Source organism: Triplophysa rosa, linkage group LG11 (assembly GCF_024868665.1).
Source record: "Triplophysa rosa linkage group LG11, Trosa_1v2, whole genome shotgun sequence".
In the NCBI taxonomy this organism is placed as follows: domain Eukaryota; kingdom Metazoa; phylum Chordata; class Actinopteri; order Cypriniformes; family Nemacheilidae; genus Triplophysa; species Triplophysa rosa.
Window position 1 is genome coordinate 8,275,667 of NC_079900.1, and position 22,924 is coordinate 8,298,590.

General features: G+C 37.6%; 3 protein-coding genes across 3 annotated transcripts; all 3 read left to right on the plus strand.

Moving 5' to 3' along the window:
• Positions 1 to 2,379: 2,379 nt before the first annotated feature.
• On the plus strand, positions 2,380 to 6,130 carry selenow2a (selenoprotein W, 2a). Its single transcript, XM_057346870.1, has 4 exons — positions 2,380 to 2,493; positions 4,240 to 4,337; positions 4,438 to 4,514; positions 4,620 to 6,130. Exons 1-4 carry the CDS (start codon positions 2,465 to 2,467, stop codon positions 4,701 to 4,703), a joined length of 288 nt encoding a protein of 95 aa, XP_057202853.1. The 5' UTR covers positions 2,380 to 2,464; the 3' UTR covers positions 4,704 to 6,130.
• A 334-nt stretch (positions 6,131 to 6,464) lies between these two features.
• On the plus strand, positions 6,465 to 8,729 carry selenow2b (selenoprotein W, 2b). Its single transcript, XM_057346871.1, has 4 exons — positions 6,465 to 6,600; positions 6,961 to 7,058; positions 7,225 to 7,301; positions 7,806 to 8,729. The coding sequence occupies exons 1-4, from the start codon at positions 6,572 to 6,574 to the stop codon at positions 7,884 to 7,886; spliced, it is 285 nt and encodes a 94-aa protein (XP_057202854.1). The 5' UTR covers positions 6,465 to 6,571; the 3' UTR covers positions 7,887 to 8,729.
• A 3,266-nt stretch (positions 8,730 to 11,995) lies between these two features.
• slc4a1a (solute carrier family 4 member 1a (Diego blood group)) lies at positions 11,996 to 22,825 on the plus strand. The gene is made up of 21 exons (XM_057346774.1): positions 11,996 to 12,151; positions 13,493 to 13,578; positions 13,698 to 13,753; positions 14,439 to 14,536; positions 14,732 to 14,778; positions 14,868 to 15,033; positions 15,480 to 15,615; positions 15,733 to 15,802; positions 15,894 to 15,936; positions 16,024 to 16,208; positions 16,325 to 16,526; positions 16,832 to 17,035; positions 17,268 to 17,416; positions 17,509 to 17,703; positions 17,785 to 18,030; positions 18,150 to 18,239; positions 20,084 to 20,250; positions 20,426 to 20,667; positions 20,767 to 20,936; positions 21,074 to 21,247; positions 21,816 to 22,825. The coding sequence occupies exons 2-21, from the start codon at positions 13,549 to 13,551 to the stop codon at positions 21,861 to 21,863; spliced, it is 2,718 nt and encodes a 905-aa protein (XP_057202757.1). The 5' UTR covers positions 11,996 to 12,151; positions 13,493 to 13,548; the 3' UTR covers positions 21,864 to 22,825.
• Positions 22,826 to 22,924: the final 99 nt, after the last annotated feature.

Below are 22,924 nucleotides of genomic sequence, written 5' to 3' on the forward strand. Positions count from 1 at the left end.
TATTCTAATGTTTAAATCAGTGACTGGTGCTTAACGTGTTGTGACTTATTTGACACAGTGCTGGCACCATTGTGGAAGGTCCTACTCTGATCCACCCTTAGTGCGGAGTCACTTAAAAACATCAACCTTGTCTAGTCTATGCCATTGTATGACCTCTAACCCATAATTGCTTCCTGACCTTTGCCCTGGCAGCCTGACTTTGACCTTTCACGTCCTGTTCTGGTTCTTCAGGGGTTGTCCAGTTGGGCGCCAGGAAAGGGGACCTCTGAGAACCAGACGTCCTAAAATGGCTTCCAGTAATCAGGTGGGTTTACTATGGTAATAAGATGTATGAGCAGTGAGGGGCTTAGTGGATGTGATGGGGGCATGAGGGGAATACGCAGACTGCAGGTGTTTTCTGTGCAGTCTGGAGGGTGACGGCTGGGAAGCACCTCTAGAGACTGAACCAGCAGGTTTAAAAGGGCATAAATAAGACAAGAGGCACTGGTATACACTCACACACACTGTTTCGGTAGTCATAAGTATAGCTGGGCTTTTGAGGGGTTCCCTCCCCTGTGGGTTGTGGCACAGAGGAGCAGACAGGAAGCTGAAAATGGATGAGCCTTTTTTTTGCCAGGGGTCTAAATCATCCCTCGTTCTCTTTCCCTTGTTCTCTCTCTCCACCTGGAAAAACAGTGGTGAGAGAAATGTGATCTTGAAGGAGGGGTGGGGGGTAAGTAGTTGTCTGAGCCGCTTTACGCCGTTTCGTTAATGGAGATGGATGTGGGATGGAATCGTTTTCACTTGGATGGAGGGAAGGAGAGAGTGAGTCTATTTCATTTGTTCTTTGCCAAGCAGAATATACTGTATATTTTGATGACACAATAGTGGTTATTATGGGAAACTGCTGAGATTTGTCACCTGATTGGTAGTGATATTTGATAACTGAATTTACTATTAAGAATCCAATGTGTATAGTTTTTAAGTGATATATGTATACATTTGAAGTCTTTTTTTTTCTTTTCCTGTTTGAACTGCTCATTACACATAATTGTGTGTTTGTGATATTTTATTTGGACATGGACTTTGGATATCTCTTAAATGTAAAAAAACGGTGGTCACCAATGAATCTGGAGCCATTGGGCCTCACAGAACTATATTCTGTATTTAAAGTCAAAATAATATAAACACAGACAAAGGTAAAAGCTAAAAATAAAATAAAAATACATATGCAAAGCATCTACATCTCTTTCTCAAACTTTTCACTCTGTCAAAAGCACTAGTGTCAATTGTCAGGCTTATGTGACATCATAATAACGAGCCCATAATGGTGTAATGCAGTTCACAATCACTGTGTCCCGGGTAAAACCCACCTGGTCCATAATAACAAATGACATATCAAATCAGTCGACTGTTCTGTGAAAACGACTTCAGCAGTGAGTCATAGGTAGAGCCGAGCCGTGTTCAATCTTAACAACTGGGGTGTAATCAAAGGCTTAAGCCTGTTACGTTTTTTTGCACACCCAGTGACAGAAATTGTTGCCTGTTTGAGAGCTAATGCAATCATGACTCCTCGTGTATTTGACCCGTCTTAAAGGTTTGCCACATAACTCTGTGTGCATGTTACATGCAGGGATGTTGTTTAAATACACAGGACCTGGGGCCCAGTTTGAAGGAATGAGCCCCACTCTTTTAGACTAAATGATTTGGCTGTACCACTGAGGATTTTGTCAAGATGTGTTCCTAAATCAACGTATTTCTTTTTCTTTTTGGGGGAGAAAACTCATCCTAACACTGACTTTAAACCTAATCCTACCATCTGATTGGTTGCTAGAGATGTTGATCCAGAAATCCTCTTTCATATTTTGTGAATTCGCCTGTAAATGTTGTTTTTTAACAATACTAGTGCCAGAAGCAAACTTATGATGAAATAAGCATGACCATGACCAAATAAAGATGGATTAAGATACCTTTTAAAGCAACAATAGACAGCGGGTATCCCAGGCTTGCCAAACTGATGGTCTGTTGCTACTGTATTAGAGACAAGAGTATTTTATACTACGCCCTATATTTAAAGTCTTCTGTTATTCGTTTGAAATTAAAATATTAACCCTGTCTGGTTTGCTATTAGTTGAAATAGACAATTATTTACCCAGCAGAAGTAAATAGGGCTGGAAAGAAATAAGAATTCTAAATGATTTTTGAATTTGATGAATTGTTGATAACAATGATAACCAAATACTATATTAATTTTAAGCGAACTTTAAAGATCCTCTTTAAGTCAAAGTTGTAATGTCACGTAAAGCTGTAGTTTGGTTGCAAGCTGCCCTCTTGTGGCTTTTCAACGTCCGATTTTTATGCGCTCATCTTTTATTTGGTAAATCCCTCTTTTAGTATGTAGGGGGCGGTAGATGTTTAGTTTACGACAGCTCCGCTTAAGGAAGCGAGGAAGTGTTGTGACTTAGCGTTGAGTGAAACATCAGACATGGGTGTGCAAATAAAAGTAGAATACTGGTAAGTGACTTCAAGATAGAGTTCTGTGTAAACTATTCACTATGGTATATTATTTTCATTTGGCTCTCGTGAAAGATTTGTATTCTGAGGAATGGGATGGATCGAAAAGGGTAACGTTAGCTCAAGCAGATTGCTAACTATGCTAACAATTATCAGTCGTCTCTAATCATAACATTTTTCGTCATTTATGTATGGATAATCTGTAAACTAGGGAGTTTTACTTTAACACGTGCTGAAAGCATGTCCTGCGTGTCCCATAAACAATTATATTTTATAATGCAATGGAGTCGATTTAAAGAGCTGTGCTGGTATATCTAGGGCTTAAAGGGATACTTCACCCAAAAATGAAAATTCTGTCATCATTTACTCACCTTCGAGTTGTTCCAATGTGTATAAATGTCTTTGTTTTGGTGCTGATATGTACATTTTTGCCGATAACTGATCATTCTTGAACCTTGGAAGCCCATAACCGATATATTGGCCGATATACAGTATCTAAATATTATAACATTTTCTGAACTGAAAATTATTTTTTTCCCCCTGAAAATTATGTACCAACCCTACTTTACACCAATTAAAGATTCTTTAACTTTTACACTTTTCAGGTATAATGCTTGTTCAATGAACAAATGAAAGAGCAACCCAGAAAGGTGTTCTCAATAGCCACAAGTCTAACAGGTCTCAAGACAGAAAGCATTCAGACAGCAGTCGGCGTCAAACAATATGCTTTTGTTCCTATAATTTACACGTTCATAAATATCTACATACTACATCAACAATGTTTTGCTAATAGCAGTAAGTGAATGATGACAGATCATGACAGAAAGACAGTACTGTTCTGTATTTTAACTGTGAGCAGCGTGCAGCTGAAGAAGTTTAACCCAAGGAAATGATTTTTGATTTATCGGCTATAATATATCGGCCTAAATTTTATTATCGGCCGATAACATTAAAAATCACCATCTATAGACCGATACTGATATGGCCGATAATTTATCGTGCATCCCTACTTATAACCAATTCAACACCCATTGACTACCATAGTAGAAAAAAAACAATGGTAGTCAAAAGTGCCCCAGAACTGTTTGCTGTACTACATTCTTCAAAATGTCTTCTTTTGTGTTCAACAGAACAAAAACAATTATAAAGTATTTTTTCCTACTATGGGAGTCAATGGGTGTTGAGATCTGTTTGGTTATTACCATTATTCCAAATATCTTTCTCTGTGTTCATCAGAACAAAGAAATGTATGCACATTTGGAATAACTCGAAGGTGAGTTAATGATGACAGAATTTTCATTTTTGGGTGAAGTGTCAATTTAAGCTTGAGTGTTCCTCTCTGTTTGTCTTAATGGCTTTGAGATTTCTTCAGAGGGTTTACTCTCAGAAAACTAGCTGTGGTTCTCTAGGATTCAGAAAACAATCAAATTTTGATCATACACATTACATGGTGTCAGAATGATTGTGCACATTTTACATGTATACATGGCATAGGCTGTCGATCTCCAGTGAATAATGACACTGATAATGTGCAAACGTTTTGCATTCTTTGCATGTATAACATTTTTTCTCTTTCACAGCTATAATCTTTTAATTGGATTGTAACATTTAAATACTTTGTTACAGAGGTTATTTGACGGAAATTATTACTGTGATTGAAGACAACGAGACGATTCTGAAGTGTATATGTGTAAATATTGTCATTATAGTTATCTCATGTCTGCTCTTCACTATTGTGTGCTGCAGTGGCGGATGAGGGTACGAGCCCCGCTATCAGGAGCTCAAGCGGGTCGTCACTGCTGAGTTCACTGATGCGGATGTGACTGGCTTTGTTGGTCGACAGGGTGGGTAATAGTCATATTCTGGGGCTGCAAGAATATATGAGGTGCTGTCAAGCTATGTTTTACTTACAAAAATACATTAACGTAAGTTTCTGCCTCCCAGGGAGCTTTGAGATTGAGATCAATGGACAGCTGATCTTCTCAAAGTTCGAAACCAGTGGCTTCCCCTATGAGGATGATGTGAGTAAACATCCTCACATGTAATACGCTGTTAACAATTTGGTCTATCTCCTTTTTATTGGATACTCATGCATGCTTCCCTCTGTCTTCTTTTTTGTCTACAAGATCATGCATGCTATCCAGAGGGCCTCTGATGGCCAGCCAGTGGAGAAGATCACCAAGAGTCAGCCTCCTTGTGTCATCCTCTAATGTTTTCACAATAAACCTTTTATTTTGGCTCCCATAACTATATCAGCACCTCAGGGACAACTTGGAGAAGATCTGAAAATTAAGATCTAAATGGTTCTGATATTATAACTTTAAAAGGTCTGGTGTGGGATCCTTATACGTCCTCTCCTCTTCACTTCTCCTGCCGGGTTGCTGGACATAAATGATTATCGTAACTCTAAAGTCAAAGTTACGGTATGAGGCCTGCAGTCCATGCAGCCCCCACGCAGTAGGAGATAGATAGGGGATGATGAGGAGGGAGCCAATGAAAGGGTCAATTTCTTTTTTTATAAAGCCACATTGCCTGTTAGAGTCAGTGTCCTGCTTGTTGTTTTGTGTTTTGGGGTTAAAAATAAAAAAATGTAATTCAAAATGTGTTGTGATGCTAATATACTAAAACACTGGTTACAGGAAGGGAACGCTTAAAGCTTGAAATGATCTTAATTAACATATTTTCAGTGGGTGTGTCTGAGTACACTGTCCCTCATGTTTTGCTAGCATAAATAGCTCAGGTGATTGTCACTTTCAAGCATTTTTTTTTCACATATTTTCGATGTTTCAACTAAACCAAACATCTGGTTTAGTGATGTTTTTTACTTGCAAACACTGCCGCAGGTTAGCATGTTGTATTTAGTTTCATAGAAACCTTTGAAGTCTTTGTAAAGACCATGATTATGATGCATATACAGTGCATCAAATAGGCCATGAACCAGATCTGTCTCCCAATTTCATTTAAGGGGTAAATAAAAGTTAACAACTATTGTTTTATTATAAAGGTGTGTCTGTCAGGTCGTTTCACACGATGATTTGAAAGGGTAATAGCATGTGACCCTGGATCACAAAACCAGTCTAGCACGGGAACATTTTTAGTAAAAGACAAAAATACATTGTGTGGGTCAAAATTATTGATTTTTCTTTTATGCCAAAAATCATTAGGATATTAAGTAAAGATTATGTTCCATTAAGATATTTTGTAAATTTACTACCTTAAATATATAAAAACTTTATTTTTGTGAGTGGATGGTCTGCCACAGTGGCCCTGATTAACAACTTCAAAGGCAATTTTCTCAATATTTTGATTTTTTTGCGCTCTCAGATTCCAGAGTTTTAAACTGTTGTATCTCAGCCAGATATGGTCCTATTCTAACTCGTATATCTATAGAAAGTTTATTTATTCAGCTTTCAGATTATGTAAAAATCTCAATTTCGAAAAATTGACCCATAAGACTGGTTTTGTTGTCCAGGGTCACATATAATGTAGGTAATAACAATTTAAAAGCCTTTATTTTAATGTTAGTGTGCTAGTTAGCTGCTATGGAGAGCGTGTGATGTTCAGCTGCCTATGTAATGAACATTAAATAATAAACGTTTTAAATTGTTGACCTTAAATAAAATATGTGCATTGCTAATATTATTTCTGTTTATTTTTTCTGACCTCAGAAATATTTAAACATATTAAGATCGGTAATGGTACAAACGCCAGAGCTAGAGTCTCGTTGCAGTCTTATTTAATACAATTGTATTGTAATTTTTATTTAAAATCTAAATGTATCTGAAACTTTATTTTACATTTTAATTTTACATTGAAAAACGCATCATCTTAAGAATGTAACTAATAAATTCACCCGTGCATGTACTTCAGTGTTTGGAGTCGTTTTACTTATTTTGTTTACTGCGCTGTTATTGGATATCTATAGAAACTCTGAAGCGTGTCGTCATTGCGTGTCAAGGTAAAGGGTGTTGCTCTCCTGACGCAGGTGTCCCAGGTGAGGTGTGTAGTGACTTGTTTTTCGTCTCCACACATACAACAAGGTAACAACTGAACCTGCGCAGGCCAGAGGACGCGAATCATGGCGGTAAAGATAAAAGTTGAGTACTGGTAAGGTCATTTACCTAGCAGTCAAGCGTATGTCGTTATGTGTTTTTTTTATATATATTTAAAGACTTTATATTTAATACGTTTTAGATTAAACGTTTGGATTGTATACTTTTATATTAATTGTTAAGTTATGACCGTGTCTTAAAATCTAGCGACCTGGCTAATTGCAATATGTGGCCAAAATGTTAGATCGCCTATATAGGCAAAACACTAAAGCCTGTAGAACTATAATCAAATATCTAAAATAGGAGATACCGGCTGAACCAGTTGTTAATGTTAACTTGACAACAAAAGGCGGTTGGCATGCACAGAAGAGTAGTGTTTTTAAACAAAACTAAACTGTGTGTTGTAACCCACCAGCGGCGGATGAGGCTACGCGCCCCGCTTCCAGGAACTTAAGCAAAACATCGGCGCCAAGTTTCCTGATGCGGAGGTGTCTGGCTTCGTGGGCAGAAGAGGTGAAGTACATCCTTGGATCTTTCATTTGTGCTCATAATTCCAGTTAATGTTCAAAGGCATCACTAAAATAATTCAGTGCAATTTTTTAGAAAGAACTTTATACTATTCATTCCAATATATAACTGACATTATAACAACAAGTAAACCTTACAAATATTTTTATAGGGAGTTTTGAGGTGGTGATCAATGAACATCTTGTCTTCTCCAAGTTGGAAACAGGTGGTTTCCCCTACGATGAGGATGTAAGCAGGCCTATTTAAATTCTGTGTTTGTGTTGGTAATGTGTGACCTCATACTAATTTGTAAAGTGCATCTCATCCAATTTACTTCTATTCAGGTTTTAAGACTTAAATATTTTTTTCATAGAATAATAATTTTAAATGCCTTTTAAAGGTGCTGCAAGCACCACACACAGTAGTTTTATTGAAGTATATCACATAATCAGTTTCGTACTGTCCCAGGTAGTTTCGTACTGTCTTTGTAAGGACGGGCTCTGATTAAAAGGATGTGTGGCTGAAGCATGGGGTAGTCAAATTCAGTGGTTAACCCTGAATGCACTCACATCACCTGTAAAAGCAATGTTTTTGATATTTTACAATTTTGCTTTGTAGGTACAAGTTTAGGGGGAAATTTTCTGAAATGTAACTTTCTGTATTTCCCCTTTAAGACAGGGCTTTTAGAATTTTGATCATAAGGTTTGTTTCTTTTCATTTACATTTTTTTATTTTTTCTTGTGGTCTCTATAGATCATGGAGGCCATCCATAAAGCTAAGGATGGCAAGCCTGAGAAGATCGCCAGATATCGTAAAGATTGCATCATTCTCTAGCACCTTGACCTCAGATCGTAATAACCATCTTAGCTCAGATAAGGTCACATGCTCTGGTCAAGCTCTGAGCGATGTCTGATTTGTTTTGAAGCTCTTCTTCTGTCCTCTTTATCATTCTACTTTATACAGAGTTTGTTGGACGTAAATGATTGCCATAGCTCAAAGTTCAAACGTTATGGTATGAGACTTAAGTCTGAAAAATTCTGAACCTGAAGCAGAGTAATAAAGAAGACAGTAAAGAGAACAGTTAATTCAATAACTTTAATAGAATGTTGAAAGTTGTTAAAATAATATTATTTAAAAACAATATCAGTAATATTATTTTATTAAAATTAATCCTAGGTAAAGTTTTGAAGACTAACTAATCACTTAATTAATTCGTTGAAATTATACTAGAACTCTCTATTTTTTATTTAATAAATTTAATTGGTTAATGTTATTTTAGATGCCCTTAAAACAATTATTCCTGTGAGCTCTATAAAAAATAAATGTAACGCATTTCTGAAAAGGTGTTTTTTTGGGGGTTATTTAGAGTTCAGTATTGTTTCTTTCATACCATAAATGTAACCCTTAAATTAAAATAAATACCAAAATGTCTTCATGCATCATTGTAAATGTACTCAAAACTTTTACCACAAAATTGTATAAAGTATTGTTATTTTAGGGTGTGTTATAAGTAGTGCAGAAATACATTAGTTTTATTGATGAGCTTTCAGATTGTAAACCATATTCACCACCAGAGAGCACTTTGAACACTATTACTTAGGAACACTTTATTACAGTCATACAATAAAATAATTGAGTAAAAGTACTCTGTTTCAATCCTCACCTCTTAAATATAAAACACTTTTCTTCTTAGACATCGTAACTTTTCTTACAAATAATGCAAACTACGTAATATATATTAAGTTATATGTGTTAGCAAAACTGCACCGAAAGTATTATTTATCAGTATTTTACAGAATAGTTTTAAGTCTGGTAATACTGTCAATATTACATGAAAATTAGATTTCTACTTCACAATGGCAAATCTCATTTGGAAAGCGCATGTGAAACAAGGAACAGTTAAGCATCTGTTTTAATACACACAATAGATCTCGTTTGAACACTGAATCAGTATATAATGACTGAAACACTAAATTTACAACATGGTGATTCTTATTATTGAAAAATACTATGTGGCTAATAGCAGTTGAAATACTGTCATTTTCTAAAGTTACAGTTGTGTGAACGCCCTCAAAGCAGTGATAGTCTGTGTGTCCTATAGGCTGGCATGGTTATCATTGAGCATTCAATTTCCTGTGTTTTATCATAAAATACCAGAGACCGCAGGAGAGACACACCTACACACACACTGTGTGCTGTACAATTTCATATGCACTATAGTATGAACACTGGGAAACAGTGTCGAATAAACACTATAGTGTAAGGCTTGTTAATATTATTGTGATACTCAATCGCAGAGATACTCATAAGTATAAATACAAAACTATATAGGGTTTATAAATGACCACTTCAATGCATTTATTAAAACATGTAATAATCAACTGTGAAATCCTACACAGTCGTTTCTAATCCAAACAGCAATTTTTGAGTGTGTGAATGTAAAAGCATATTTTTCTTTTCAACATTTGTCAGATTATCCTTTAAAATATTTGTCTTTTGCATATTTTTAAAGCACACCATATTTCTTACTGCATAAATCAAAGCGAGTCATCATCAGAGAAAAGAATAAAGTAAATCAATCAAATCTGCAGATTCATATACACAAACAAACTGTATAGAGAAAAATCTTCCTTTCCCTCTAGAATTTAGGCACATGGGTCCTTTTAGTTCCATGCAAAGAAGGCCCTCTCAGGAGATGCTGTTATTCTACCCTTTAAAAGGTCTCATTTACCACGAGACTGAATGTTAATTACACTTTTAATCCTGAAACAACATCTCAACATCATCAGATAACAAGGCATGTAAGCCATCTAGCATATATGTGTGCACTGTTCCCTGTGGATTCTTCCAGATGTTTTAATTTGATCAATTACAAATTGACATTATAATATTATGTTTTCTGTTGGTATTTCATGGTGTATGTTCTTAACTTGTTTTCCTGCAACCTCAACATTAGTTTCTTCACTTTTCTAAACATTTCGTCCTGTGTCTTACCATGTTCTGTATGTACAGATACATTTTTATCCAAGGCAACAGCCTATTAATTGCAGGGACATACCTTTTCTTTTCTGGATATCTGAAGAATGAAACTTTCTGGTGGATAATCAGGACCCTTGACCACTGGGCTTCCACCATCTCCATGTTTCAGGTGATCAGGTGTATTGAACATACAACCCACATCCTAACATTTATAAATTGCGATGTTTACTAAGTCTGACTTTTATATTCACAACAGTTGATTAAATGTTTGCACTTTTCGTTCTATTGGGAAAAAGCTACCTTCAAGAAATCCTATTTCAACCTCATACCCAAAGTATACTAATAAACACTAAAATAGATACTTCTATTTAAAGCCAGTGATCCAATTATGATTTTTTAAAAAGGCCAAGTCCAGGAAAAACAGGGTTGCACAGAGGGACAAAGACACATTCTGCATTTACACAAAACAGAAATGCCATGAGGTTTTAACTGTATTTAAACCTCAAATCTTAAAATGTGACATTATTATTTAGTGTTATTTAACATTTTAGACTGTAATGATGAAGAACGGTTTATTTTTATGACAATAGTATATCTGAAGAGTTTGGTTCCAAAATGAGATTACATTTTTACATTTTTTCAAAAATCATGTTTTTTATTATGTTATCATGTTTTTATTGTGTAAGTTAGCTGTATTTTTGGAGTTATTATGGCTTAAATCAAAACAAACCAACTGCAGTTTGATATTAATTGGAATGCACAATAAAAAACATGATTTTTGAAAAGTCTAGTTATCTCATTTTGGAACCAAACTATTCATATACTGTATATATATATATATATATATATATATATATATATTAATAAGTTTAATAAAAGTCAAAGAATGTGACCAAATTCAGTATCTTGCTAATTTTATCAATAATAATTAATGAAGACACAGCAGCACTGTGTGCTAAGAATGACCTGAACCTGAAAGGAGATGAAGGTCTAGTCACAGTATCGCGTTAAATGTAATATGCAAAGACAGACCATGGATTATTAAGTGAAGTGAAAGTGACCTATTAGTCAGATATGGTGACCCATACCCGAAATGTGACCTCTGCATTTATCCCATCCAGAGAGTAGTGAACACACACACAGCAAGTGGTGAACACACGTACATCCGGAGCAATGGGCAGCTATCACTGCAGCGCCCGGGGAGCAAGTAGGGGTAAGGTGCCTTGCTCAAGGGCACCTCAGTCGTTACCCGCCGGCCCTGGGAATCGAACCGGCACGAGTCTGACTCTCTAACCATTAGGCCACGACTGCCCATTGTTTTATTTAACATGATGATAACATGATGATAAAAATGTGTAAAACAAACGCTCATTGGCCGAGATGCAGCAGTGTTTCTGTGACTCAGTGGAAAAAAGGTGACATGATATCAAACTCATGTGAGGGCCATGAAGGGGGAACCCCCCCAACTACTATTGCCAGACTGCTGCAATATATCAATGTGAAGGGAATCCCGGACAGTTGTACACAACTTGACGTCAGAAGGCAAGATGCTGATAAATTTGCCCTGCTAATGTGATGACTATATTATTAATGTTTCTCCCATTCTAAAGGTTCTAACCTGGCCATGTTCCAGGGTAACACTGGGGGTGCCACAGGGTTGCACCTTTTCAATTAATGACGTTTTAACCAAAACTAGCCGTAAAGTTCACAATTCACATAAATTTAGTTGGGTGTTCAGAGTGAAGGTAAACATTAAGCACATGTAACACATATTACAAGCAAAAAATTTTCACTGTATTCTCACTCTGGACGGTTCGCGGTGACAGTTGATTGGGAGTGGTCTTAGGGCTGGGGTATTCCCGTTCCAAGGTGGCCCCATTGATAAAGCTATTTGCCTGATTATAGGTGTCTTATCACCCCCCTCACACCCCTGGGTGCTCAAAGCGTGTCACTTTTTTGGGTTTCCGCGCACTACGTGACTACGTCTTTTGCTCTTTTTCCATTACAAACCCCCCCCACCCATATCTTTTGAATCGGCCTGAGGTCAGTCTCGAGTTGGCCGTTCCAAGTGTAGCCACGGAAACTCGGCACAGAATCCTGCCAGGAACACCTGGGCTCAGGTAAGGGTGTGTCATGCTTTGGGACAGTTAGTCTTAGCCTTAGAAAAGGTCTAATTGAGTGGAAAGACTTTAAAATGTGTGCAAATGTGACAGTGGTCTGTTGTAAAGTGGGGGACACCTGCTCAAGGAAATTTCAAGAGCAGCTATTATATTTACTTTTTTCTTTTTTTATAGATTTTGTAATGACAAATTCAATTGTTAATTTAAGTGCCACAAAAACATTAGAGATGAAATTAGGTAATTTCTCAAAATCGTGACTAAACTGTAATGATGTTTCTTATAAGTGCTAAATGTGAATGTATGGGTCATGCAAGAGTGTTATCATTGCAAAATGTTATAATTACAGAGAGAACATATTTTAAATTGCTAGGCATTTTTGACCTATAACAAAAACTTAAGCATTGTTGCACTCAAGTATTGATTAAAAATCATATTCATCAAGCAAATATGAAAATTATGTTAATCATCTTTCAGTACATGAAATACATTTTTGTAAAAGGTAAATCTTTTACTAAGAAAAAAATGGGTACAGCCGTACATTAATTTGCCTGCTTTTGCATCTGTGCTGTTTCTGGAAATTAATAAAACATGTAACCACAACAAGGTTAATGAATCTAATTTGTAAGCTTTTACATAAAAATTATCAATGGATTGTAATATCATTTGGAAGTCCTGAAGTTCCTATGTTACATACAACAGTCATTTTCAGTTAATGTTTATATAGCACGAAAGTTTTATGGGTGACAGTAATCAGATTTATTTGTATTTAATTAAGAATATCTGACTTCGAATGTACAGTAATAGATGAAAAAGTCTGGGTGTAGTTTAAGCCGTTACAGTCCAACAAGGTCAAGACTTCACCACAGTCCTCTGATCTACTCTATCTGCTTCTGTCACTACTCACAGTGAGGGACAGAATATTTCTTATCACACAATTGACGTTCAGTCTTCTGATAATTGCCAGGCTTGCATGTATACACACCCTTGTGACAGTTAGGTTACTCTAAAATTTCGCCTCTAAAATACATAAAAACTGAGTTAAAGTAAAAATGCACTATTCATAAACGAAAAAACTGTAGTAATGTTCAAAATGCCAAAACTCAATGTGTATCAAGTGCCTAGTGAGAAGGAAAGTTTAGCTTATTTGGTAGGTTGTGGTTGATTCTCAGGGAACTGATGTAATGTATACCATGAATACTCTATGCAAATGCCTACCTGTGTAATGGAAGAATGAATTAAAAATAAGCGTGCATATAACAGATTGGTGCTTATAGTATCTGACTGTTATGTGTTATTTTGTTTCTCTCCCTTTTCCCACTCTTCACTCGTGTGTGAATGAAGGTTATGTGTGAGATTTTCTGAAAGTTCTGTGACAGAGAGAAGTTCAGACAGTCTAAATGATGGAAGCCGTTGTATCATTTGAAGGGGTGAGAGAACCATCTCATATCAAATATAGTGGATGACGTCCAACAGATGTATTTTACATTACACAACACTTGTAGTAAATAGAGCCTCCCTCTCTTGATCTTTCTTTCTCTCTTTGAAGGACAATGACACATCTTATGAGGGCAGCGAGTCATCTCTCCCCTCTCCATTCAGTTTGTAAGTATCATACTGTCTGTATGTGTACACACACTGATCAGAACAAATTATGCAGATTAAGTTGTGCCGGATTTACTGTATTTCTCGTAAGCAGCCACAACTACAGTTAAAAGTCCTAGAACAATAAAATCTCATGAACTGCTTGGCCCTTGTTTTAAGTTTCTTATGAATATTCAAGGTTTTCATTTATAAATTATTTTTAATGATAATGATAATAATTCATTAATGTGCTTTTCTGAGCATTTGTGTGAAAGCAATAAAGTAAATGTCAACATTAAAATTATTCTAAATATTTAAAATTTGAATTATTAATATGAATTATTTGATGCTAATGACTCAAACCTCTAATTGTATTATTTTTAGAATTTAATAAGGGGTGTTATAGTGTGAATGTTCACAAGTAAAAAAGAAATAAACAGTAGAAAAACCTGTAAATAATTAGGGAAACAGTAGGAAAGTAACGTTGTAAAATGTCTCCCCCTTGTGGTGAGACTCAGTGCAGTGCGAGGGCTGGACAGTGTGGAGTTTTTTGTTTGTTGTATCAGGGTTGGCTTGAGTCGCTTTGTAAGACAACGGAGATCAGTCTGGCCTATGATGAATAAGATCTGGTGAGTTTGTTGAGCTGGAACAGCCGCCTCTTTCCATGCTGTGTGTTGTAGTGTGTGCTCTCTGTCGCCCTCTATAGGACGCCTGCAGGACAGAAGGGCAGCTATGACTTGGAGCAGATGAGACAAACTGAAGAGGAGCCTCATCAGAGTTTTACCTTCTCCAGAGACTTGGAGGGTGTGTTTATCATGCACACGCACACATCACCTACACCCACCTTGCCCCTTAAACCAACCTAAAACTGATTTGGTGGTTTCAACTAGTTAAAGCTGGTCTCCCAGCTTGGTTAAACTGATGTTTAACTGGTTTTGCTGGGCACCAGCTGAAAGACCACTCTGTCATTCCTCAATTCTTTCACTTTTCTGCTTTCAGCTGCTCGAAATACCAACACCAATGCCATCAAGAGAGGAGATGCAGAGGTGATACATACACAAATTTTGTCAATCGATTACTCACGTTATTTATCATCCAAAATATTTTAATCAAAAATTGTGTTTGTCCACATCAGGCATACGTCGAGTTGAACGAGCTTCGAGGGGAGTTATGGCAGGAGATGGGACGCTGGGTGGGTTATGAGGAGAACTTCAGCCCTGCCACTCAAGAGTGGGGTGCTTCCCACGTGTCCTATCTCACCTTCAAAAGTCTCATTCAACTTCGGAAGGTCATGAGCACAGGTGAGAAACAGAATGACATTTTTGTTTTGTCATTTACATTTATTCATTTAGCAGACGCTTTTATCCAAAGTGACTTACAGAGAGTTCAGGGAGTAATAAGCGATATGTCATACAGGAGCAATAATACAATAGGTGCTAATACAAAGTTACTAGTTTCTACCAAAGCCAGATCAATACCCGTTGAGAGAAAGAGAGGGTTAGTGTTTTTTTTCCTCATGTGTCTGCCAAGTATTCACAGAAGAGATGGGTTTTAATTAGTTTTTTGAATGTTGTGAGAGAAGTGGTTGACCGGACTGAGTTAGGAAGAATGTTCCATTGTATGTTTGTTGTTTCGTTCGTTGTATTTTAGACAACGATCAAAAGAAGGAACAAGAAACAATGTCAGAATTAAAGGGGGACCTCATGTTGATGGCTAATATTTGGGGTGATTTGGTAACTGTATCTAGGAGCGGTGCTGTTGGATGCTGATGATAGCAGCTTATCAAGCATTACTCAGAAGATGGTGGAGCAACTTTTGCTCAAAAAAGAGATCCGCCCCACTGACAGGGATGCTCTTCTGACAATTCTGCAGCGCAAGCGCAGGTGACATACATGTCTCTGTAATCCCTTATTCACACAGACATTTTTACCAAATAACAATATAAAAAAGTTAGATATTTGTGCGCAGTAATCAAATCTCACATTGTGTCTGCTTTATAGTCAATTGGAGGGCGCTGCAACTCCTGTTAGTGGAGACATTGAGATGCAAACATTCTCAGTCACCAAGCAGGTACCAGTCCACCCATTTATCCATCCATCTTGTATTAGTATCTTGCTCTGTCAGTCTCCAGTACTGATTGTTTGATGGTTTTGTTCTTCAGCGAGACATGGTTGATCGCGTGGAGGCCTCCGTTGTTTTATCAGGTGAAAGGACATTTTGGTTATTCAATCTATAAAGGTGTATCATCTGATTTACTATCCTGTATGTTTAATGCTCTTGTCTCTCTCAAGGCGTGGTGGAGAACCTTCAGAAACCAGTGGTGGCATTTGCACGTCTGAGGGATTCAGTGGTGATGGATGGAGTTTTGGAAGCTTCTATCCCAGTTCGCTTTATTTTCTTCCTGGTGGGTCCCAGTCACAGCGGCCTGGATTACCATGAGAGCGGCCGAGCCATGGCAACACTGCTGGCTGATTGGGTAATATTTAGACATATTGAGATCCAGCCAAAAAAAATCTAACTTAGTAAAATGCAGAGAAAAAAGAGTCTCTAGACCGGTTTGGGCACTGAAATGAACGTTTCATTTGTTGTCAGGTGTTCTCACTGGAAGCTTACTTGGCCACAACTGAGAAGGATCTGACCGATGCCATAGCAGACTTCATGGACTGCAGCTTTGTAATCCCACCCACAGAAATACAGGATGAGGCTATGCTCAAGCCAATCATCAACTTCCAAAAGAAGATGTTGCGCGAAAGAGTCCGCCCATATGACACCCGAATTATGGTTGGAGGCAAAGGTCAGGTTTTATAGAATGATGCAGGGCTTCTTTGTTTCTGATCAGATGTAAGATCAGGTTTAGTCTCAAATTCTCAATGCAGAGCTTAGTCGAACACTGCACACAACCAGCCCTTTTGGTGTTATTTATTAATAAAATATTTCTTGAGTCTAAAGCAAGTTTAAAATTGTAGTTATGAAATGTATCTACCTTGTTTGATCACCAATTTGGTGACATAAAAGGCTGAATTGAGGGATTAGACTGTATATTTCTGTATCCTAATCTGATCTCTGGAATGACATTACCTGTTATGTTCACTTGTTTAGCCCCAACTGGACCCGAGAAGCCACGAGAGGATCCATTGGCCCGCACCGGCTATCCGTTTGGTGGTATGATCAAAGATATAAAACGCCGCTACAAGAATTACCTCAGCGACTTCACTGACGCCCTACACCCGCATGTGTTGTCTGCTGTCATCTTCATCTATTTTGCTGCCCTTTCTCCTGCCATTACCTTCGGAGGACTGCTGGGTGAGTACATACTCTGCAAGCATTTACTGATGACATGCTGACTTTTGATTTTTTCAAATTCTATAGAAAGAGCAGACAAGAGTCTTGTCCCAAGTTTGAATGATTATTTCACAGACATTCCGAAAACAAACTAGTAGGAAACTAAAAGGGCTAGTTTGCCTAGTCTTCCAAGAAAATCCAATCCATTCACTTATTTTATGTGTTTGACCTTTGATCCCTTTCTACATATTAGCGGATAAGACGGAGCACATGATGGGGGTCTCGGAGATGATGGTCTCGACCTGCGTGCAGGGTATCATCTTCTGTCTGTTTGCGGCTCAGCCTGTTCTGGTCATTGGGTTTACGGGTCCTTTGCTGGTGTTTGAAGAGGCGTTCTTTCAGGTAATACATCTACATTTAGAAACTGATTTAAAGAAACTGTGAACCAAAAAATTACAACTGTCATCTAAACTCAAAACATATTTTTTTTTCAGTTCTGCAAGTCTCAGGGATTCGAGTACATCGTGGGCCGTGTCTGGGTGGGCATGTGGTTGATCGTCATCGTGTTGATCATCATGGCGGTGGAGGGGAGCTTCCTTGTCCGCTTCATTTCACGCTTCACCCAGGAGATCTTCTCCATCCTGATCTCACTCATTTTCATCTACGAGACCTTTTCTGATCTTATCAAGGCATGCATGGTTCCACACCCGCACATGCACATAAACTAATTACTTTCAAGATCATACAATAAAACCCTTTTTACCCCTTAGATATTCAAAGCACATCCTTTGATTTTGAACTACCCTACTTTGAACGAGTCAGCGGAGGATCCCTTCCATCCTATCAAACCGGTCAACATCACGCTACTTGCTGATAGCAATGTTACAGAGCCCCATAAAATACTAGAGAGGGCATACCCCAACACTGCTCTGCTCTCCATGTGTCTTATGTTTGGCTGTTTCTTCATTGCATACTATCTCCGTGGGTTCAAAACTGGAGTCTTCCTCCCTGGCCCAGTAAGTTTGCCCTGTTCTGTCTTGTATCACCATTAATACAATTACTACATAATATACAAACTAATATATCAGTCATGAGCCAAGGTTAATATTGTTGTTAAAACACATCACACCACCAGATCCGTCGGATGATTGGAGATTTCGGCGTTCCTATCGCCATCTTCTTTGTTATCGCTGTGGATATCAACATCAGGCATGCCTACACACAGGTTAGAATGACAACCACTTTGCTGTTTCACTGTTCAGAGAAAGAGACTGTTCTTAACCTTCATCTTATGCTCTTGAAGATAATGTCTTGAAGATAGAAATAATGTTGTAATCTGGACCAAAGCATAAACAAACTGGACTTCATTGAATAGTTACCATATAACATTAACTCAACTCAACTTTATTTATATAGTGCTTTTTACTATTTTCATTGTTACAAAGCAGCTGTACATGAGACATATTGACGATGAGCAAAACAATTAAAGTTATACCTGTAAAAACAAGAAAAAGGTGAAAACACAGAAGACAGACACACCCACATACAAAACACTCCACACACACAATATGCACACGTACTAACACACATAGACATAGACACACACGGACGCGCAGACACATGGACGCGCACGCACACACACAGACAAGCACGCACACACACACAGACAAGCATGCACACACACACACAGAGAAGCACACACACACAGACACGCACTCACAGTGAAAGCACACATTTAAGATAAAGGAGAGAGAAGCACAGGTCAAATATTAAACAGACTATAAATTCCTATATGCAATATTAATTAAGTAAAACTTTAAAATTCTAAAGCAGCCCAGGCAAATAGTGCAAAACAGTATGCAAACGGTGGCGAGGAACCCAAAACTCCAATCGAGAAAAAAAACCTCAGGAGAACCCAGGCCCAACCAGGGGATTCCAGTTCCCCTCTGGCAAAAGCTGCTGCCTCTGCACAAGCTCGACAGTGCTTGCACAACAAGGCTAAATAAAAATAAATAAAATTACTAATAAGGTAAATTATAGTTTTAATATTATCATTAATAATCTAATAGCGTTTGAAATTTTGTAGTGAAGACGTGTCAAGTCACCGCGTCCATCCAGCTCTATCATCTCAGCTCTTGTCAGGTCGCCGCTTCCCATTCTCTGCTCTACCATCAGGTCTGGCCATGAACTGCATCCTGCTTGCTGTGGTAACCTTGGAACAATGAGACAAGACTGGCTGAGAGTAGAGTACTGTTCTGCACTCTTTGATACAACAAGTACATCAGTTGTTGTTGGAAGTGTTCCTGGTTCCGGTTGATCTAACTAATGCAGCCTAAACCCTCAGAGGATTTATATTATGGAAGTGTAGGGTATGCAAGATTAAAAAGATGCGTCTTTAGTCTAGATTTAAACTGACAGAGTATGTCTGCCTCCCGGACAGTGCAGGAAAGACTATTTCAAAGTTTAGGCGCTAGATAGGAAAAGGATCTACCACCTGCACTTGATTTTGAAATTCTAGGTATTACCAACTGACAGGATGCCTGAGAGCGTAATGCACGTGAAGGACTGTAATACAAGAGGAGTTCACTCAAGTACCGAGGAGCTAAACCATGTAGGGCTTTATAGGTAATAAGCAAGATTTTAAAGTTAATGCGATGCTTTATAGGTAACCAGTGCAAGGTTGACAGAACCGGGCTAATATGTTCATACTTTTTTGTACGTGTAAGAACTCGAGCTGCTGCGTTTTGGACTAGTTGGAGTTTTTGTAATAAGCCTGCAGAGCAACCACCTAACAGTGCATTGCAGTAATCTAGTTTTGATGTCATGAATGCATGAATTAACTTCTCTGCATCTGACATTGACAGCATATGACGTAACGCAATTTTACAGGTGTTGGCGACGTGGCTCTCAAATGACAGATTACTATCGAATAGAACGCCAAGATTCTTAGCTGACGACGAGGGTTTTATGGAACATCTGTCAATAGTCAACATCAGTGCAAGACAATAACAGACTGTTTCAGTCATGCACTTCATAGTAACTTAACTTTGTTTTTACATTCTGCTTTAGAAACTGGTGGTGCCAAAGGGTTTGACTGTGTCTAATCCTGCGGCCAGAGGATGGTTTATCAACCCATTGGGTGAGAAGCAGCCTTTCCCAATCTGGATGATGTTCGCCTGTGTTGTTCCTGGCTTACTGGTCTTCATTCTTATTTTCCTCGAGTCTCAGATCACCACGTGAGTGTCTCACTCATAAAGAATATTCAGAATATGCAAGTTAGATGTTGAGTGGCACTGTTGGGTGTAGATGCATACACTATACAGTATATCTTATTCTCAAGATCTTATTAGGAAAAGTTATCTGTTGCTATGTTATATTGTGATTTACCTCTAAGCATTTTCCCCAATCCAGGCTGATTGTGAGTAAGCCTGAGAGAAAAATGATGAAGGGCTCTGGTTTCCATTGGGACCTACTGCTTTTGGTGTTCCTGGGTGGCGTTGCCTCTATTTTTGGTGCCCCCTGGCTTAGTGCTGCGACAGTGAGATCTGTGACCCATGCTAACGCCCTCACTGTCATGACCAAAGGCCCCAGACCACAGATTGAGCGGGTGTTAGAACAGAGGGTCAGTGGAATTTTGGTGTCGGTGATGATTGGTAAGTTTTATCTTTCTTCGTGGTAATAACATCAAATAATAAAAGGGTTTTATTAACATATGTACAATTAAAATATACATTATAATACTTTACCCACAGGGGTCTCCATTCTGATGGAGCCTGTCCTGAAGATGATCCCCATGACTGCTCTGTTTGGAATCTTCCTCTATATGGGTATCACTTCACTGAGTGGCATCCAGCTTTGGGACCGCATGCTTCTTCTGATTATGCCGAGAAAGCATCATCCAGCTGTTCCTTTTGTCAATCGTGTAAGATATTGTACTGAGAAACACATATGTGCACTACATAGCCAAAGTTCCAAATAGTACCAAATAGCAACAAACACTTTCATACTTTATGTGAGTCCATCTATTTATCTACAGATTTTCCCACTGTTTCTCCACAGGTGCCAACAATGCGCATGCACCTATACACTATCATCCAGATCATGTGTTTGGGGATTCTGTGGGCAGTGAAATCTAGTACATTTGCACTTGCTTTGCCCTTTGTCCTAATCCTAACTATCCCTCTGAGAATGTTAATGACCGGTCGTGTCTTTACTGTCATGGAGATGAAATGTGTAAGTATCTACTGTATATAAGTAGAAAATTGAAAACTAACTTAACCTGTTTATGCATTTTACATAATGAATTATTACTGCACATTTTCACCCCTTATAACTTAAGTATATATTTAATATCTATACCTCTAAACATTTATTTTTTTATATTATTAATATGTTTATGAAATAAAATTGTATAGTTTGGGATTTTTTAATATTATTAGATTAAAAACTCTAACTTAACCCAAAATTTGCCATGCTGTCATATACTGTATCATTGCACATACTGTATTAGCCAAATTGAAAACTAACTGAGCCGTTTATGCATTTTACATAATGAATTATTACTGCACATTTTCACCCCTTATAACTTCTGTATAATTTAATATATATACCTCTAAACATTTACATTTTTATATTATTAATATGTTTATGAAATACAATTGTATAGTTTGGGCTTTTTAATATTAGTAAATTAAAATACTCTAAATTAACCCAAAATTTGCTGTCATATACTGTATCATTGCACATATCACTGTCTGGTTAACTGTATGTTGTGACCCCATATGTTTTCACCTTGTTGCAGCTGGATGCAGATGATGCCAACGTAAAGTTTGATGATGAGGACGACTGAAATAACCCCAAAATAACCAAAACAACTTTCTGATTCTGGATTCCAAGCCACTTTGTATTCATCTTACTGTGTGCATGAAATTAGAATCTTTTGCTTATATATTTAACTGTTATGGCTACTTGCAAGCATGACAAATAAGTTCGGCATAATGTCTTTATATTATGAAATTTTAGATTTAGAATGCAGTTCATGCATACGCAAAATTCACAAACTGTTCATATACATTCCATAGTTTAGACTTTTGTGTATTCCAAGAGACCATTGTGCTTTTTTCTTTTGTGTGTTTGTGTGCTTAAGATTTTTGCCTTTATACATCACAGTGTTTATTTATTTAAGGTGTTTAGAGTTTTACGCAAAATAAAAAAAATCGAATGTCAGTGTGTGACAATATCACACCTCTGAACTACCAGCTTGAATATATATCGCATCCTGTTTTAACAGATGATGCCTACGCAAAACATGCCATTATATTTCATATGACATTTTTCATGTTTGACTGTTTTCAGGGACATTGATACCTGTAAATATAATAGGTTTAGGACTACAGCATGTCAGCATACTTACTATTGCAAAGATTTGACACCTGTGAGTATAACTGAAGTGACTATGTATATTTGATCTCTTATGGTGTATTTCATCACTCATTGTTTAACAATTAAAGATTCCTGTTCTAAATAAGTTGGGGGGTACCTACATTTTCAATCATGTGTGAGCCAATCTTATATTTATCTGATTTATACATCCTCTGTGCTTTCATGTAGGCAGAATAGCCCACAAGAGGTATTGTATTTCAGACCAATCGGCATATGACATTAATCCCCGCGAGAGCGATTCGAATGTTGTGCTTTTTAAATGGCTCTCACGGTACTTTGATGTCATCCGCCGGACGGTCTGCGCAGCGTATCACTAAGTCTAACACACCTAATGACATTCCAATAAAACGAGTACGTCACCACTCTGATGTTTTAACGAATCTGTGCGCTCATTGGAAAATGATGTTTTTTTCACGAAATCACAACGTCTTGATTGGACGTTGCAGGTGACGCCCACAAACACACAAG